Genomic DNA, 20,995 nt, shown 5'->3' on the forward strand with positions numbered 1-20,995 from the left:
TCTTTGCGAAGTGGGGTTCTGGCCTTCTTTCTCCAACATTTGGGAGAAAATACCGGGCATCTGGGAAAGAAGAGCAGCTCACTGCTCAAACTACGAAGTCAGATAGGTGCCAAATGGGGAAGAAGGGTACAAGGGTATCTTTCTCTGCTCTGGCTGGTATAACAAAGTGCCACAGACTGGGTGGCTTAACTAAAAAAACATTTTTTTCACAGTTCTGAGAGCTGGAAGTCTGCAATTGGGTGCCAGTGTGGTCAGGTTCTGGTGAGAACTCTCTTCCAGGCTTGCAGATGGTTGCCTTCTTGCTGTGTCCTCCGTGGTCAGGGATGAGAGAGAGCAAGCAAGTGAGCAAGCTCTCAAGTCTCTTTTAATAAGAGCACTAATGCCTCATCACCTCACCTAAACCTAATTCTCTGTCAAAGGCCCGTTTCCAAACCCCATTGTATTGGGAGTTAGGGTCTCAATGCATGCCTTTGGAGGAATAAACATTCATTCCATAAGATGGGGAGATACAAGGAAATGCAAGGTACCTACGCTCTGGAGAGATGAAGGAAACAGGGAGAAATTAGGAGGGGACAGAGAAGTGCTCTGTCAGAACCAGACTCCGAAAACAACTGGACTCAGAAAACAAGAAGTAAAGCTGGTGAGGAATGGTCTGCCTTCTGTCCCTCAGCCCTGTGTCTGCCCCTCTGCTCTGTGTCTGCCCCTCTGCTTCCCACCCACAGTTTCCTTTCACTACACTCCCCGGCCTCTGGTTGTCAAAAGAAAGATGGGAAGGTACACATTTCCAGAATAATTACTTTGACAGTGCATAAACGTCAGGAACATAAAGTTAATAACCCTACTTGGGAGTTAAGTGCATTTCTTTTTGATCGAATAATTAAACATTTCAGTAGATGGCTTTTAAATAACATTCCCAAACAAAGATAGACATGGAACAGACTATTTATGCTCTTATCTCCTTCAAGACCCTCTCCTTAGGTCTTCCTTTCCCTCCTGTGGTCAAGGCAGGTGGTATGTTACCCAACCATGTGACAGGACATTGCTAATTGGTTACATAGCCACAAATAGGTCATAAGTCAAGCTTTTTAAAAAGAATGATTCTTTTCTAAAAGCAAAACTAGAGGGGTGGAGAAAGCCAGGAAACACACTTTCTTCTAAATTTTGTCCTAGATATCTACAACTAGTGCTAGCATTTGTATGGTCTACAGCAGGAAGTACAAATGAGTGAATGTAACAATAAGTACATTTTTTAAAGGTGATGCATTTAGAAAGCACAAAATGAGAATAAAACTTATGTGAGGATCCTCCAACACACTTAGAAAGCCTTTCAGGCTTAGAGCCCTACTTATTACAAAAGCTGCTCTGTCTCCTGAACAACATAAAGAACTAAGGTGATCACCCAGAGAATTCAACTGGAAGAAAACGCAGATGCACATATGCTTGGGACTAGAAGGGATCTTAGAGGTAGACAATCTACTCACAGAAGGTGACAGTATTCCTGATCACTTAGAGATAGGGGCTCTTTAAAATAGAGATGACTGACAAAAGACCAGAGTTCCTTGGCTTCAAAAGGACTTTCAATTGTGGAAACCCCACTGGTGCAACTGATTTATTACTCAGTAAATATGTAATGAGTGTTCACTATACACTAGGCACTGTGCTAAGATTCTGGGGACACAGCAGTGAACAAAGGGACAGAAACCAGACCCTCAAGGGCTTACATTCTAATGAGAGGGAGACAGGTGCTAAACAAGTCATTTCAGTGTGTTAGTTTAGAAGGGGGTTCATATAGAAAAAAACATCCTGAAGAAAGAGAGTTTTAAGTACTGCTGATTTTCTTGCACCTCTTTGCCTAATTCCTCTGACATTTGTTCATTTACATAATGTTCCAGAAACACTTCAGGGGAGGCAGGCATTAGGCTGAGTGACGGGCCTAGTAGTAGGAATAAAAGAGGGACAAGATATGGAGTTCCTCTGCCCAATGAGCAGATGTTCTGGTGGTGAAGACCACAAAGCATTCACCTGTAAGACCAAAAACCCCAATTCCTGGAGATGGGGAATTATGAAACAATATGAGAGTGGGGAAAGGACAGAAACTTTCTACCTGGGGTTGGATGACTGTCCTGGAGTGATTCACAGGAGAGGTACATTTCAGGCTAAGAGAGTTTCATGTGTAACACCACAGAGATATGAAGATCACTGAGGCGTCTGTGCAGCCAAGGCGGGTAGAGCGGAAAGAGCACGGGTGCTGAAGTCTGACAAACCAGGGCCTGAGTCTCAGCTCTGCTCCTCTCCACCTGGCTGTGTGAATTTGGACAAGGTGCCTCACCATTCTGAGCCTCAGGCTCCTCCTTGTGAATTGGTGCTGGTGATAAACACCTGGTAGTATTCTTGAACTAACTAGCAACATACTTAGAGATAGCAGAATCACACCAAGCTCCTAGTAAACATCTCATGATGGTAATTACCAAGAGAAGTGGTGGGGAAGGGGGCTGGCCTGGAAGTTGAGGTTGGATTGCTAACAAGGCTGTATAAACTGAACTAAGTAAGGTATTTATCCTATCAATACACAAGTGGGAGTCATTATCTCCTGCCTCCCACCTTGTGGCCTGGGTGGGGAATAATATTAAGTTTATGTGCTGGGTATGGAACTCAGTGTTTCCCATTTGTGATCTCATTTGCTTGTCCAGAAATGATGTGGGGAACACACTACCACAATCTTCACTTTACAAACGAAGCTGAGTGAGGTGCAGGGCTTTATGCCTGAAGAGGCAGGGCCATCAAGTCACAACTGTCTCCTGCTGTTCCTGTCTTAGCCCCCGCCTTGCTCAGCAGACCTTCATCCGCACCAATCCAGCTGTCCAGAATGGCCTGCTTGGTGCCCCCGGCCTCAGAGGCCACCTGTGCCCTTAGAGGTTGTTCCCCAAGGATCACTCCCCTCCACTACTTGGCTCAGGCCCGGACCAGTGATCTGCTGCCCTTGCCTGGCCCAGGCCAGAACCTTAGGCCAACCACTTCCCCCAACAGCCCTTAGCTCAGCCCCAACATTCCATTTCTTCAGTAGGTCAGTATTTTAAAGAACTGCCCTGGTTTTCTGGTGATCATCCTGAAAATTTCCTCAGGTCCCCACTTCATCGGTGTGTCACACATACATATGGCAAACTCTGTTTATTAGGTTATTCGTTTGCCTGTAGTTACAGGTTGCACCCAGGAGAGCTCACGAGTTTATTTCATTGAACATTGTTATTAGCGTACCTGTTCACACTGAGGGGAAAAAGAGAGGAAGAGCCCAGGGCCCCTCAGGAGTCACTAAAACATTTTCACCCACAGAAGAACCTTTTAGAGGCCTATTAGAACTGAACACTCTAGGCCAGGCTGATTTATTGAATTATATATTTTGAATTTGGTCATATTTAATAGCATAGTCTTATTTTCTCAGTGGTTGCCCTGATGGAGAGCTTTGAATAAAAATGACATATTTGAATGAATAAGTAGCAAATATTAAAATCCAGGTAAAGACTAATCTTAGAGCAGTATTCACAACTAAGAACAACTTTTTGTGTCTGTTAGAGTCCTAAGTGGAAGGCAGCTGCTTATTAAGTTAAAGTAGTCATGAATTGTCCCTTCAAATCAGTACAAGTAAGGCAGACCAAGTTAACAGTGCAACATTCTGAGTAACGAAAAGTAAAATGCAAGTGAAGGTCTCTATTAAACAGTCCATAAAGACCTAAAAGAGGGAAACATCATTCAAATACTTCATTGTAGGTAACAAGACATGTGTGAGCATTATTACAGATCCGTTATCTTCTACACTTCTATGTTCTGGTTTATAATATTAGTCAAGTTCTGTCCACAGGCATGACATATATCAAAGAAAATGCACTTTTAACAAAGCATGCTACTACAAACTTGTAAAGAAAACAGGTAAGAATGTGTCCTATCCATTATCTTTTTCAGACACTATTCCAATCAGACGGTGGTCTCAAATCTAGCCTTCTTTATTTTTTTCTAAGAAATACTGGTACCTGGTGAATGTTTGAGCCACACCACCCTGAAACACGACTTAACAAGTAAGTAGTAACAACACATTTGCTGACAGGGTTAAGCTCAGCATCCTGGCACTAATGCCCACAACTCTTCAAGTACTGCCCACAAAACACTTTAGGTCAGTGCCTTTAGCTGCCTAAGCCAGCAGTTGGCAAAATTTGCCATGAAGTGCATTAGTTATATTAAAATTGAGGTTCTTGCAAACGAAACCTATTTCTCTACTCTTTTTCCCTCTCAACTCCATGACCATTCAACCTTTGTTGTTGAAGCCAAAGTTAAGTTCACCCTCTGCTAGATGTGCAAGCTGTTTTCCTTTACTCTCGTTCTGTTTTCTTCTATGTGACTGTTTTGGTTACAATGGCAGTAAGTTCTTATCAAAACCGTCCATCAGGTAGTCTTGAGATGCATAACAGTTGCATGTATGTACCCACTTCCCCTTTCTGCACAAAGACACACCTTGCAATATGATTTTTTGTTTGCATTTTGATCTATATATTTACTTTAAACTCACTTTTCATAAAGTAGAATGTTATTTAAATATAAAGAAGTTTATTCAGTAACCACTTATGACTATCATTCTTCAACCCAGTCATCATCCAATAAAATGTTTTTTGAGCACATGCTCCCAAACTGTGTATACTAATGTACCTATTAATGGTATATATGTGTTACTTAACCAACGTTAATGTGCTTTTCAAAACACCCAAAAATAAAAATTAAAGACAAAAATTAAAAAAAGATTCTCTCTTTTAACCAAAATAGATTCTCTAATACTTTCTTCTAGCACCTCATTGTATTACACATCCCCTGGCTATGAGCATCCCACTTTACAGACCTCTGCTATAGTCAAAATATGAGTGGCTGATGTAATTTAACTCTATTCAAGATATAAAAAGGAATAATTTTAAGTTTTCAAAAGATTGCTTAAACAGGGTCCTCATTTAAATGACCTTAATTATTCACCTGAGACTAGCATATAGAAGGATTATTTAACACACAGCTAACATACTAGTAAATGTAAAAATTAATTGAACTTTACTAGTTAGAGGTAAATCTTTCATCAGTAATTTCTTTAGCATATTATGGTCACTCTAAATATAACAGAGGAATTATCAATTTGAAACTTATTTAGTTAATATGCACAAAACAAATTACCCACCAATAAATAGTCTTTTGATATGAACACTGTTCATGGTATGCAAATTTAACTTTCACGCCCTTCAAATAAACGTTCTTCATTTTCACAAACATTATGTGAAGTAAACATCAGTCATATAATCAATATAAGACAAAAAGAAATAGGAGGAAGAAAGAGAGAAATGGAACTAGCCAACATGTTAGGTAGGTAAGAACTGTAACTGTAGCAGTTTCAGTAGATTTTGATAAAAGATGAGTATGCATTTAAAGCTTGTGCCCACGTGGAAAACTAATATAAAGTTGACATTTTCAAAGTGAAAGAGAGACTAAAGGTAGTTCCCTGAATAAACTAAGATTTGATATCATTTTAACCTGAAATTCTCATGCAACTGAGGAGGAGCAGAAGTTTAGCCTGACTAGTCTAGGTTAGCAAACCACAGACCACACTTAGCAGCCACTTGATTTTGTACAGTCTGCAGTCTAAAAACAAATTTTGCATTTTTAAAAATCAAAAGAAGAATACTATTTTGTGATGTGAAAATTATATGAAAGTCAAATTTTACTGTCATAAATGACATTTCACTGGAACACAGTAAGGTGCTATTTTCTGTATGTTGTCTATGCTTGCTTTCTCTCAACCATGTCAGAGGGTGGAGCTGCAACAGAGACTGAATGGCCTTCAAGTCTAAAATACTTACTGTTTCTTTGTACTCACTCTTTACCTGGTCTAAGCAACTGATCTAAGTCCAACATTTCTCCTTTCTTACCTAGTCATAGGCTATGGGATGGTTTTTTCCTTTTAAAAAAAGAAATCGGCCGGGCGCGGTGGCTCAAGCCTGTAATCCCAGCGCTTTGGGAGGCCGAGACGGGCGGATCACGAGGTCAGAAGATCGAGACCATCCTGGCTAACATGGTGAAACCCCGTCTCTACTAAAAAATACAAAAAACTAGCCGGGTGAGGTGGCGGGCGCCTGTAGTCCCAGCTACTCAGGAGGCTGAGGCAGGAGAATGGCGTAAACCCGGGAGGCGGAGCTTGCAGTGAGCTGAGATCCGGCCACTGCACTCCAGCCCGGGCGACAGAGCGAGACTCCGTCTCAAAAAAAAAGAAATCAACCTCATCAGTTTTCTCTTATCTAGCCCCATGTTTGATCTACATTATAGATAGTGGCAAATTCTGAGTCCCACAACCTCAGCCCAAGACCCAGCTGCTTCGATAGCTGACATTTTTCTCTCACAATGGTTACTTTATCTACAACTTGGTTTTCAAGTGACACAAGCCTACTCTTTTTTTTTTTTTTTAAACAGGTTGTCTTTGGTCTGACATCAACTTACCCTGCTAACCTTATCTGCCATTGCAATGTTCATGCTTTATAAATTTTGCAAAACAAAAATGTATACCCTGAATTCTTCTGTCCTTTTTTGCCTCTTCTTAGAATGTACCATCTGCCTGACATGCTGTTTGCCAGTGCTCTACCTATTAAAATCCTGCCAAATTTCAAAGTCTACTCCTCCCCCATAAAGACACCCCAGTCCTCTCCTGTCATAACTCTGTCATGAAGACGGCTATGGTTCTTAGATCTCTAATAACAGTTTTATTCATTTTACTTATACATTAATTTATCTTGTATTAGATTTATTGTTGGTGCCTTATTAGTACTACCCTACATACTTGGAGGCCAAATATTGTTTTATTTATCATGCTCATTCATACTCTAGACCCTTACCCCACTACATGCACACTGTCAGCATACATCGTCTAGGTCAGAATTATTGAAAAGCTTAGACCTATGAACAAGAGGACTTTAGGTAGCACAAAGGCATGGAATTAAATAACAAGGAATAAAAGAGAGAGAGAACATCCTTCTCTTTTCAATTACTTTTCAATCATTCTGATTATATCAAGAAGAAAACCTCAATCTGTGCTGCTCTGGTTTTAACTCTCCTAATCTTTGATAATCTCTCTTTTTAACAAAGAAATCAACCCTCAGGGTTACAGCCTTCTGCATGTGGACATGTCTAGCTATAATTTACTAAAAATGCTATGTTTTCATTACAATTTATTTTTACAATTTGTTTCTATCTATGGCATATACAATTTGCTTTGATTTATGATTTTCAGTTTAGTGAAAATTGTATTCTTGGTAAATAAATTTAGGTTAACAAAATAAGGTAATTTAAATAAAAATATTAAGCAAATTATAAAGTGGAATACATATAAAACAGAAATCTTATGATATTATATAGAAATGGAAGAAACATTTGGTTGTAGCAGATACTCAGTAAAGCGAAATGAACATAATCCATCAACCTTGTTGTTGTTCACTAGCTACATAACTGAAAGAAAAAGTGTAAAACACTAGCTTCAAGACATGATTCTCAAGAGGGGAGACGGGACACATTTGACAATGTTTAGAGACAGTTTGGGTTGTAACAACTTATAAGGATGTCACTACCGGCAGCTAGTAGGTAGAGGTCAGGGACACTGTTAAACATCCTACAGCGCACAGGACAGCCCCCACAACAAGGAATTATCTGGGCCAGAATGTCTATAGTGCCTAGATTGAGAAACCCTAATCTAAGAGAAAAGAGGAAGGTCTATATGCATTACCCTTTACCCATCACTATGAATCACTGTCTCTCCAAACACTGTTCTTTTCTTTATTTGATCTTTACTACTGACAAGATAATGACTGAGGAAAATCTCTGGCAAACTGTATTGAAGGGTCCACATCCTTTATGTGCTAATACTATGCCATCAATATTTAGATCTAACTTTCTGATTAAACCATTGGAGTAATGAAATCTTCAGATAATCCTGTACTACAAATAGATTTTAAAAACTGAGGTAAAGATCAATATAATTTGAGTAAAACCTTGACTCTAGCTGCTATCAACTTCATGAAAAGTTCCTCTTTGTCCTGAATTACACGGTTCCTTGACTCAATTAAACACCATATTTTGCAGTATGAATTTGACCTTGAAATTTTAAAAAATCAATACTCTGTTTATTAGATATGTAGCTCTCCCAAAAGAGAGTTTTAAAAAACCCTCTATTTTAAAAAAAAAGACATGAAAAAAAGAAAAAAACATTATTAACCTAAAATAATAACTGGTAATTGAAACACTTCACTTGGCTAACACTACATTGTTCTTAAATGTATTATTGCAAACACAAAACCCACACATATATGTCTGAGGGTAAAGTGTTTACAAGAAAGTTCTTTGAAGCTATTTTGTGGTTAGTGTTCTTTTTCTCTCTCTTTCAAGTTCTCCAGAACAGTTTAGAAGCAGGTGGCACCTGTGTCTTTTTTTTTTTTCCCCAAAATCTGGAGTTATTTTTAACCTTGTGACAGTATTTAAACATGGAAAAGTAGTGTGTTCTTAAAGCAATGAGGTTATCATAGTCTTCACTTGACTTTAAGGCTTTTAAACAATGAGTATATTTTCAAATTTAGCATTTACTATGCATTAACTTTAGTGGATGGTATAGCTTGCAGGCATTTCATGCCTTTAAGTCCAACTTGATTTAACTCCTAATTCTGATACACCTGTGGTAAAGTGATAGTGAAGGGGAAACTGAATCCCTTTCATTTCAGAGTCACAAAACACTCTGCCAACAGAAAAGTGGCATTATTTTTAACAGCAAGCTACAGAGGTGGCAGCTATCAATACTCACACTGAAGAAAGAAAACCAATGCTGACTGAGATTAGGGTTATTGTCAGGTAAGTTTTAGGGAGAAGAGAAACGGGTTACAGTATTCTCCTTATCCTACCGTCACTAGAATCAACATCACTACCACATCAGGACCAAGATCTCAAAGAAGAGGAAGTGGGTACACATGCTGCACCTGGCCCACTTCATTATCATTGAGTCACCCCTTTAAAATCATTTGTTGAGCACCTGTTAAGTACTAAGTGCTGTGCTAGACACGAGCACATAATAGTGAACAATCCAAACCCACAGACTCTGCCTTCCAGAAAGCTTATAGTCAGTGTTCCCAGGAAAAGCCTATGAAGCCCCGGTTTTTATTCTCCCACTTGCAATCCCACCTTGCTCCTGAGTCAACCGCCTGAGGAAAGAATCAGATGCACAGAGAACAAGACAGGGATGGCACAAGCATATTTTTAATTCCTAGTTAGATAAAAAACCTACCACCTGCCAAGAGCTGAAGCTTCTAAGTGCAGTGTGTGTAGCAAGAGATCAGAAGCCAGCAGTATACCTATCCAGATAGGCTGCGGGGCCCTAAAGCATGATGTCAGGGAAAAATCAAGGACCTAAGAAGCTCTAGCCACAAGAATGGTTTAGGAAATGGGTTGACCAAAAAAAAGGAGAATCTATTTCTTCAGCAGCCATGCTGTGGATTGAATTGTGTCCCCTCAAAATTCACATGTTGAAGCCTTATTCCAACCCCAATATGATGGTATTTATAGGTAGGGCTTTTGGAAGGTAATTATGTTTAGTATGAGGTTATGCACCTAAACCCCTCATCATGGGATGAGTACGCTTGTAAGAAGAGGCACCAGAGAGCTTGGTTTCTTTCTCTCTTCCCCTCTCTTTCTCTCTTCCTCTCTGCCTTCTGATGACACAGCAAGAAAGCAGCCATCTGCAAAACAGAGAGTCCTAACTGAGGAAACGCATTGGCTGGGACCTTGATCTTGGACTTCCTAGCCTTCAGAGCTGTGAGAAATACATGTCTGTTGTTTAAGCCACCCAGTCTAAGACATCTTGTTATATCAACCAGAGCCAAGAGCACCAAGACAAGCTAAGAGCATTGGCTGAAGCACTTCTCTTAGAAAATGCAAACTTTCATGTTTCCTTATAGAAAGCATTTGCTCACCATGACCTGGAGCCAGAATATGCATCACCATGTAGAATATACCACTTCTCAGCCTCTGAGTTCCTTTCCAACACAGCCCCTGGTACTCTTAGCCAGTTCAGATTACTGTGTGCCCAGTAGACCTTGGGGAGACACCAGAGTTTTTCCAAAATGTTTGGAAGGGGAAAATCAATAATGACCTGGAGGCAAAGATAGGAGAATTTTTCTCTACAGTGCTGTGCCAAAAGGTCACCCAATGTTGCCAATTGGTCTGCAGGGAATTTCTTTAAAAGACTCTGCCTCATAGCTTAATCTGTCACATACAGATTTATGGCCTAAAACAGCACTTTTCAAACTGAGTCACAACCCATTAGTGGGATGTGAAATCACATGGGTTCAGCCAACTTTTTTAAATGAAATAGATGAAATCAAACAGCATATAATAGAAAATATTAAAGTGCATTGCTGGTAATAAGAATAAATATTGCTTTATAAAATTGTCTCTGTTTTATATACACACACACACTCCTTACTATCGAAATTTATTTGGTTCCTAAACAATAATACATATAGCAAGGGATCCTATATAATTAGTTTGAGTTGACAAACAAATGTATTCAAAATTATAAAGGTATACACATAATTGTGTATACATAAATGTGTATATATAAATGTGACACAGAAATGTATTATTTAAAATTACATTGCAGAGGGAGGAGTATATGCAAAGTCCCTAGCCTGAAGAAACTACAGTAAGTGGAATGGGAACCAAATTTAAAAAAAAAAAAAAAGGTTTCAAATAGTTTAACACATTCTTCTCTTGTCCTAATTATCTTTCATTTGGTTTGGTTTCCTTGGATTTGTATGTCTGGGAATACATCTAGTTTTCTTATCAACTTTCTTTCAACATAGAACAACAGGGAGAAACTAAAGGTGGGACAACTGAAAACAGGACATGGGTTTGCATGCAAAAAGGAAATCTGCACCACCAAGCATGCTGGGCCACTTCCTGTCATTCCATGTGCCAAACCACTGGGCAGGATCTGGACCAGAGGCAGCTCCCTTCTCCCTCAGAAAAGCCTTTAAAATGCCAGTTTCTCAAATCACTGGGCAAAAGACCAACTGCTCTCGAGGATCTGGAGCCCTTAATAGGATCATGGCCAATTCGTATTTTTAAGCAGAGTTGAATGTGTGTATGTGTCATGATTTTTGTAAACTTTTTGACAAACTCTATGAACAAAACAGTGTCTTCAAATGTGATTTTAGGAAAATTACTTTGCCTAATACTTTTAATTAGCCCCTCTACCCTATACCCTCCCCGTCAAAAGAAAGTGATGACATCTGTCTTGGTCTCAATGGCTGCATGTGGATCAGTGCTGCCAGCACCTGCCTTTGCCAGCACTATTCAGGGGCTTCAGGTGGATATAGCCTTGGGAGTTTAGCTCACCTTGAGTTCCCAAACACATCCTCAGGGTGTATCGCCCCAATGGTCACTGTCCAATCTTCTTGCAATCGGGAGTCACTACTTTACAACAGACAATTGTAATGGAGGAGCCAACAAATCACTTATTCTGGTGGAGATTGTCTACTTTCTAGAGCTAACCATAACAGCAACACCACAAGCACTGTTCTCTTAGCATATTAATGACATCTGCATTACTAATGAATTAGAGTCACACTGGCGGGTGGATTTGACCCAAGGCTGAGAGTAAAGGCTTGAAACTAATGACCTGAGTTCAACTCGATCTCTAGTGTAGGAAGGAAGAAAACTTTAGTTACTCAGCCAATATCTATGATGATCATTCTGCTGCATTCTCTGGCTCTATCGATTCTTAATAATTATATCTGGAATAGTAGTTGCTTTACGTTTTAGGTTTACTTAAAAATTTCTGATAATGAAATACTTCTCAAAGTCTCAGCCAAACAGAGTAAGCATGCACCTCACGAATGCTGCCATCTACAGAGAACTTACCTAACAATACGCTTTACTGTTGACAAAGAGAGCCTAAGTAAGACATTTTAGCTTTGATTGTTCCTCAACATAGTTTAATTCTGTGATCTTTTACAGTAATCAAAAGACTAGATAACAGAGCAAGAATCTTAGCAATGTATAGACAGAGGGTCTCTGACAGGATGGGCTTAACTTAAGATTTTTCGACTTTTATGATGGTGGAAAAGTGATACCATTCAGTAGAAACTATATTTCAAATTTTGATCTTTTCCTGAGCTAGCAATACGTGGTAGGATACTCTCTCTGATGCTGGGCAGCAGCCATTAGCCACAGCTCCCAGTTAACCACAGGAGAGTAAACAACCGGAACTCTAGAGTGTTCTGTGTTGCCAGTGTTTTTTGAACATTGTGTTTTGTGTTTCATATCTCACCATGTCTACAAAATCCCATCTGTACGCAGTATTTAACAGTTATTATAAAATAGGCTTTATGTTAGATGATTTTGCCCGAATGTAGGTTAATATTAAGTGTTTGGAGCATGTTTCAGGTAGGCTAGGCTAAGCTACAATGTTTGTTAGCATAGGTGTAGTAAATGCATTTTCAATTTCTGGCATTTTCAACTACAGTGTGCTTATTGAGACATAACACGTTCATAAATCAAGAAGTTTCTGTATAACTAATTAATATTTGTCCTCCAAAATTTACTGCAACACGTAATTCTGAACTGAAAAATAAAAAACCCAAACTTCAAATTTCTTAAGTTTTTCAATGCAGGCTACCATCTCACAGAGGTATGCAACTGGCAGTTTATTTTTTTCCCATTTCTCAAATTAAAGAGAATTTCTTGAGTTTCATGATGATGAAGCTTATTCATAAAGACAATGTGTGTAGCTAAGTCAGCCTATTTGAGGCATCTAGGGTTAATGTTACTCTGAAAACAGACGTGCTGCTGGGACAGTCCCTGCAGCAGCATCAGGCACTTCCTCTACTATACAGCAGTTTATAAAACACCAGGTAAACAATTTTAAGTAGATCATCTCTTTACTCAGAGGTTTACATGGTTCCACTGTCACGCATCATACAATTAATAACAGGCAGGTTTTGGACCTTACAAAAATCAACATCACTGTCCTTTCATTTCCACCTACATATAATAGATCTTCAGATGAATACTGAAAAACTTGATCAAAAATGGACGTTTATGTATACATTATTCAGTGCTCAAATACTTCAAAACATTTTTAACAGTGACAAATTACCAAATTTTCATCAGAAGTTTGCCTATTTTACACATCTATATTCAATGAGCCTTCAATAGTAGTAGCAAATTGGGGGGAGAGTGGGCAGTGACCTCTACATCTTCCCACTAAATACCAACATCCTGCTCTGAATCCTTCAGTGGCTTGAAAAAAATAAAAAGGCTATTAGCAAAACTATATCGAGCAAAAAGAGAATGGAAAATGAAATTGCAAAGAAGTGGTAAGTACAGAAGCTGCAACTTGTGAACCGTTGAAATTACATCTTCAGATTCCCTATACTAAAGAGCCTGGATCTAAAATAAGTGTTGAAAACAAATCTCCTTACCTATGGATAACAGAGAGAAAAGATGAAAAGAAGGAAGGGAAAGAAAACTGTAATTTTCAATGGATACAAATACGAAAGCATATGGAATCATTCAGAAGGCCAAACTGCTACCTGTTTGGATCCTCAGAGGAGGGATAGGGGACATACCTACAATCCTAGGGAGATGGTCTGTTACATATATAATTTAAATAAATCATTCCAGCCCATGAAAGAAGAGAAGCAGCAGCATTCTCACTAATTACCACTGCCTGGATCCCATATGCTGCTTTCTCTTTAAAGCTACACTAGTTCATTATTCTGCCTTCAACTCTCTTAAATGATTCATTTCTCCCTTCACTCCTGAGCAGACTCTGCAGGGAAGCTAGTATTTAAGTTTAATTTCTAGTGTCACTTGCTTTGGAGAGCTTGACGAGGGGAAGGAGGAAGAATCTAATTTAATAATTCTGTCTTGATTTGGAGGAGCACCCTCCGGCCCCCACCTCAAAAAATAACTAGACAAACAGGACCCTCTGGCAAGCTATAATCGTGAGCAAAGACATCAATTGGGAAAGCAGGGCCCACGTGCGGTGGGAGCTGTCGCCCAAGGGAAGTGGCAGTCTGCGAGGAGGGAGGTCTCACAGCTGCACCGGCCTAGGCGCTGTGGTGGGGTGGGAAGCACTCGAGCCGCACCTGAATGAAGGTTAGCTCTCTCCCAGACACTAACTAGGAGGGAAGAAATCGAAGGGCACGGAGGCAGGCTCCCGCACTCTCGGAGCCGTCACTGCGAAAGGGACAACCCCGAGTGCACGCCGAAGGCTTCCCCAGCTGGAGCCCGCGCCTTACCGTCCCAGCTCCGACTCCACCTCGAAGAAATCGCTCAGCGCATCCCTGTTGGAGCCGTCGATCCAGTAATCCGGGACGAGGCTCGCGGTCCCCGGGGCCGCACTGGCGGTGACCGAAGAGCAGGACGAGGCGGAGCAGGAGGGCACCGTGACTTTGAGCATCTTCGCAGCGGGACTCCGGAAGCCGCTGCCGCCGCCGCCGCCGCCGCCCGAGCGAGAAGCCGGCCGCCAGCCGCCGCCTGCGAACGCAGGAGCGAGAGGCGGCGTCCTTCACGCGCGCACACGCCCACCGCCGCCGCCCGCGCTCTCAGGGACGGTGGGCGGGGAAGGGGGCGAGCAGCGGCGTGAGGGCGCGAGGGGGAACCCGGAGTCGCCGCCCGCCGGAGGGAGAGGAGCGGCACCGCAGAGGAGAGAGGCTCCCCCCCCCCGCCAGCTAATTTCCTCCTCACCCGCCCTCCTCCCGCGCCAAGCCTTTCCCGCCGCCCTCCCTCTTTCCTTTCTCCCTCCCAGGCTGTGGCTGCCGCGGTGCCGGCTAGGGCGGCTCCGGATGCTGGAGCTTGGGGAAGGCACAAGGACCCGCGCATCATCCCACGCGCCCTGCCGCGGGGGCCGGAGCTGGAGGGAGACCGTGCGCAGCGGGACGCTGGCTATGGGATGGCGGGCGCCAGGCGCACCCTGGGAGCACCTGGGTCCGGGCGGCCCCGCGGATAGCGAGAGAGGGACCTAGGTGGTGGTGGCGCAACTCATCCCTCCTTGAGCGCGTCTCCGTGGCGAGTCCCTCCCACCTAGCACCAGCTAACCAGCCATCCCTCTGTCAAAGCTTATATTGGTGGCCGGGGAGGGAGTCCTGTGTTCGCTGATCCCTCAGGGCTCCTTTGCCTGGACCCAGTGAGAGCTGGAGGAAAAGGAAGCGCCCAGGTCCACACTGACCTGACTCACCTTTGACTGAAGTCTTCAGTTGGAATAGATGCGGTTGTCGCTGCTGGTGGCACTGCCTCCTCTGGCACTGCTGGAGCTCCCGAAAGAGCAGATACTTGGCTGTGTCGAGTTCGATCTCAGCATCTGAAGGCCAGTAACAGAAGTGGCTCAGAATTACAGTTCTGGAAGGGCCTTGTGGAAGCCAACTAGTAAACTCTCTGCCTTAAGGCAGGACCTGTCCTCATTCATGACAGAGAAGATTGCTACATGTAAAGCTCTTTTTCTGTTCCCAAGAGATGTATCCCATCATAAGTATTCTTACGTCCTGTCCATCAACTGTCATGGCTTTTCTTCTCAGTATTAAATATACATCACTTAAACTAGCCTTGAACGTTTTTCTTTTCAGATTTCAGCAAAGACGAACAACAATTAGTCATATTCTGATACATATATATGACAGTTATATCACAACTCATTTCTGGCTAAATAGCTCCAGGCCCTTTCACCTTACTTCACAGGTGTTACTTTTAGCCTTTTTTTTTTTTTCCTGACTTTCCTCCAACGTGCACTAAACTCTTCCTAGTAAGTCTCCATTCCTGATAGCACCAACCACTAACATGGTCCAATATTTTAATCTAATTTATGGATTTATTAATCTTAAAAGCCTGCCTGCTATACTGCTGAACAAACAACCAAAAATATCCAATCAAGTAGTTACAAGAATGTGATTCCTAGCTGATTGGAAATTGAAAATAAATACAGTCATGCGTCTCTTAACCACGGTGAGAAGTTGAAGAGATGCATCCTTAGGCGATGCAGTTGTGAGAACATCATAGGGTGTACTTGTACACATCCAGATAGTATAGCTTACTACACAGCTACACTGGATGGAATGGTCAATTGTTCCTATACTGCAAACCTGTACAGCATTTTACTGTACTGAATACTATAGGCCAACGGTCCCCAACCTTTTTGGCACCAGGGACCGGTTTCTTGGAAGATACGTTTTCCACGGACGGGGTGGGGAAGATGGTTTTGTGATGATTCAAGTGCATTGCATTTATTGTGCACTTTATTTCTGTTACTATTATATTGTAATTCATAGTGAAATAATTATACGACTCACCATAATGTAGAATCAGTGGAAGTCCTGAGCTTGTTTTCCTATAACTAGATGGTCCCATCTGGGGGTGATGGGAGACAGTGATAGATCATCAGGCAGTAGATTCTTATAAGGAGTGCGCAACCTAGATCCCTTGCATGTGCAGTTCACAGTAGGGTTATATGCTCCTATGGGAATCTAATGCTACTACTGATCTGACAGGAGGCAGAATTCAGGCAGTAACGTGGGAGATGGAGAGCCCCTCTAAATACAAATGCAGCTTTCCTTGCTTGCCTGCAGCTTACCTCCTGCTATGTGGCCCAGTTCCTAACTGGGAACTCCTGCTGTAGGCAATTGTAACACAATGATAAGTATTTGTGTATTTAAACATATCTAAACATAAGAAAGGTACAATAAAAATATGGTATAAAAGGTAAAAAATGGTACACCTGTATAGGGCACTTACCATGAATGCAGCTTGCAGGACTAAAAGTTCCTCTGTGTGAGTGAGTGAGTGGTGAGTGGATATGAAGGCCTAGGACATTACACTACTGTAGACTTTATACATACTGTATGCTTAGACTACACTAAATTTATTTAGAATAGTTTCTTCAATGGTAAATTAACCTTAGTTTACTGCAATTTTACTCTATAAACTTTTAATGTTTTAAAACTTTTTGACTATTGTAGAGCAATGCTTAGCTGAAACACAAATACAAGATATTTTATACAAAATGTATTGTAAAGCTGTACAAAAATATTTTCTACATATCTTTATTCTATAAGCTTTCTTCTTTTAAAAACAACTTTTAACTTTTTGAACTTTGTTAAAAGCTAAGACATACACACATACTAGCCTAGGCCTACACAGAGACAGGGTCATCTATATCATGTCTTCCACCTCCACATCTTGTCCCACTGGAAGCTGAAAGTTCTTCAGGGGCAATGACATGCATGGAGCTGTCATCTTCTATGATGACAATGCCTTATTTGCAATACCTCCTGAAGGACCTGCCTGAGGCTGTTTTATGGTTAACTTTTTTTATAGCTAGAGGAGAAAACTCTAAAATAACAATAAAATGTATAGTATAGTAAATACTATACTAGTATTTACTAGTAACATAGTATAAACTAGTAACATATTCATTACCATTATAAAGTATAATGTACTATACATAATTGTATACACTATACTTTTATATGACTGGCAGCACAGTAGGTTTGTTTATAGTGGCATCACCATAAACACATGGGTAATATATTACACTATAACATTAGGCTATGATGTCCCTAGGTGACAGAAATTTTTTAGCTCTATTAGTCTTACGGGACCACCTTTACACATGCAGCCCATTGTTGACCAAAATGTTGTGCGACACATGACTGTACAAAAACTATTCCTCATGATAATTTTATAATGATGAGCACAAACTCAGTGTACAAATGCTCTAACAAATAACAAGTATATGCAAATTCATACAAATTAACTTACATACTAGCTTGTTTGGTGAAAGAGTGAAAATGCCCACATGAAGTTACTTTTCAAAGAATAGATTCACTAATCATGTTGAAAAATCAAGTCCACAAGCAAAGCAAGACAATAAAGCTGTCTAAATTCTAGCTTTGACTCAATAAGTTTCCCTTGGCTTGCACTGATCAGTGGAGAAATGGGCATGAAATAGTTGCTAGCCCATTTTTATTCTCACTTCTTTGAGGCAAGTCCAGCAGCAGCAGCACTGCATATAAATGCTTGTCTGTTGCTAGCAATTCTTTTACAGCATAAGCCCAAAGCAAGCATGTTACATTAAAGGAGACGGCAAGCTTTTCTCCTGCTATTTCAGGTAATAATGGTGCAAGAAATCCATTTCATGGTACAGAGGTGATTATAGAATTCGTATTTATATTCAGCATAAGTTTAGTCATTTTACATCTATGCTTTTCATAATTGACTTTTGTAAATATGCTATTAATTGAAGTTTAAAAACAGGATATTTTGTATAATCCATGTAGCTTACTTTTATTTAAGACATAGATAAAAATTAATATATTAAAATAGATGAAAGAGGAATTAAATATACAAAATGTAGCATTATTTCTTATCAAAACTCAGCTGAAAAGGAAGAGGGTTATTATCCCACAAAAAGAAGGAGAGAAATGACGTCAACTGAATCTTGAACGTATGAACAAACAGTAACAGACTTAGAGGAGTTAATAAACCTGAAACCTAGATTTGCAATGGGAAAAGCCAATAAGAAGAAATCTAATCCCTACTATAAAATCAAGACATGTTCAGAAGTTAGAGTATCAGATAGTTCTCAAGGTAAGGTATAGACAGAGAATAAAACATTGGTTAAAAATTTTTATAAAAATTATTAGGCCCCTTCATCCAAATTAGAAAGGAAAAAGTCAAATCGTCCTTGCTTGCAGATGTAGTGATCTTATATTTAGAAAAGCCTAAAGACTCCACCAAAAAAAAAAAAAAAAACTATTAGAATTGATCAACCCAGTAAAGTTGCAGGATACAAAATCAACTTGTGAAAACAGTAGCATTTCTGAAATAGAAAATGAAAAAGTAATCCCATTTACAATAGCTACAAATGAAACAAAATATCTAGGGATAGACTTAACCAAAGAAGTGAAAGATGTCTACAGTGAAAATCATAAAACATTGATGAAAGAAATGGAATAGGACACAAAAAAATGAAAATATATTTTATGTTTATGGATTGGAAGAAACAATATTTTTAAAATGCCCACACTACCCAAAGTAATCTACACATCCAATGCAATGTCTATCAAAATGCCAATGACATTCTTCACAGAAATAGGACAAATAATGCTAAAATTTGTGTAAAACCACAAAAGAAGCCAAATACACAAAACAATCCTGAGGGGAGGCGGCGGCGGGGCGGGGCGAGGCGGGGCGGCGCGGCGGGGCGGCGGGAGCCGAAACCTGGAGGTATCATATTACCTGGTTTCAAAGTATAATACAAAGGTACAGTAACCAAAAGAGCATGATACTGTCATCAAAACAGATATATAGACCAGTAGGACAGAATAAAGCACCCAAAAATAAATTCATGCATTTACAGTCAAATCATTTATGAGAAAGGCATCAAGAACATACAATGGTGAAAGGGCAGTCTCTTCAATAAATGGTGCCTGGAAAACTGGATGTCCATTTGCAGACGATTGAATCTAGACCCTCTCTCTCATGATACAAAAATCAAGTCAAAGTGGATTGAATACTTCAATCTAATACCTGAAACTATGAAAATACTAGAAGAGAACATTGGGGAAACACTCCAGTTCATTAGTCTGGGAAAGATTTCTTGAGTAAGGTCTCAAAAGCACAGGCAACCAAAGCAAAAATGGACAAATTGAATCACATCAAGCTAAAGTTTCTGCACAGCAAAGGAAACAATCAAAAAAAGTGAAGAGACAACCCACAGAATGGGAGAAAATATTTGCAAACTATCCATTTGACAAGGGTTTAATAACTAAAATATATAAGAAGCTCAAACAACACTCTATAGGAAAAAAAATCAGATTTAAAAATGGGCAAAATATCTCAGTAGACATTTCTCAAAAGAAGACATACAAATAGCCAACAACTATATACAGAAATTACTATTCATCAGAGAAATGCAAATCAAAACAAGGAAATATCTCACCCCTGAGATATTTGATAATATCTCAGGCAATAATGAATGTTGGTAAGAATGTGGGGAAAAGGGAAGCCTCGTACACTGTTGATGGGATCATAAATTAGTACAGTCACTGTGAAGAATGGAGGTTCCTCAAAATAATAAATAAACTAAAAATAGAACTAACATGTGTTCCCACAATCCCACTGCTAGGTATATATCCAAAAGAAAGGAAATCAGTTTATCAGAGAGACATCTGCACTCTCATGTTTATCGCAGCCATGATAAGGAAGCAACCTAAGTATCCATCAGTGGATGAGCGGATAAAGAAAATGTAGTATGTATACACAAGGGAATATTATTCAGCCATAAAGAGAATGAAATCTTGTCATTTGCAACAACACAGATGAAACTGGAGGACATTAAGTGAAATAAGCCAGGCACAGAAAGACAAATATTGCACGTTCTCACTCATATATGGAAGCTAAGAAAAATATTGAACTCTTAGAGAGTAGAATGATGACTATCAGAGGACAGGAAGGGTAGTAGGAAGGAGGGGATAGTTAATGGGTACAAAAATACAGTTAGATAGAGGGAATAAGATCTGATATTCAGTAGCACAATAGGGCAACTATAGTTAACAGTAATTTATTACATATTTCAATATAACTAAAAGTGGAGTTGGAATGTTTCTAACAACAAGGAAGTGATAAATGCTGGAAGGGATGGATAGTCCAGTTACCCTGATTTGATCATTACACACTGTGTGCTTGTATAAAAATATCATGTGTCCCATAAATAAGTGCAACTATTATGTATTCAAAACACATTCTTTTTTTAAATTAAAGTTTTTAGGCTTCCTGGATTATCTCTTCTAATAACTCACAGCCAAAAAACACTCCTACCAAACCCTAGAAGAAGATAATATATTTAATTTTGTAAATGTTGAACAAGGAACGAAATATGTTTTAG

The 20,995-nt window shown here is 40.0% G+C and overlaps 1 protein-coding gene across 1 annotated transcript in view; it reads right to left on the bottom strand.

Annotated features, from left to right (window-relative positions):
• Positions 1-14,910, bottom strand: part of CAMK4 (calcium/calmodulin dependent protein kinase IV) — a 272,059-nt gene extending 257,149 nt beyond the window's left edge. The window contains exon 1 of the mRNA XM_030927210.1: positions 14,358-14,910. Coding sequence (XP_030783070.1) covers positions 14,358-14,518 — 161 coding nt within the window. The 5' untranslated portion in view covers positions 14,519-14,910. The remainder of the gene's footprint in view (positions 1-14,357) is intronic.
• Positions 14,911-20,995: the final 6,085 nt, after the last annotated feature.

This window comes from Rhinopithecus roxellana, chromosome 3 (assembly GCF_007565055.1).
Source record: "Rhinopithecus roxellana isolate Shanxi Qingling chromosome 3, ASM756505v1, whole genome shotgun sequence".
Taxonomy (NCBI): Eukaryota; Metazoa; Chordata; class Mammalia; order Primates; family Cercopithecidae; genus Rhinopithecus; species Rhinopithecus roxellana.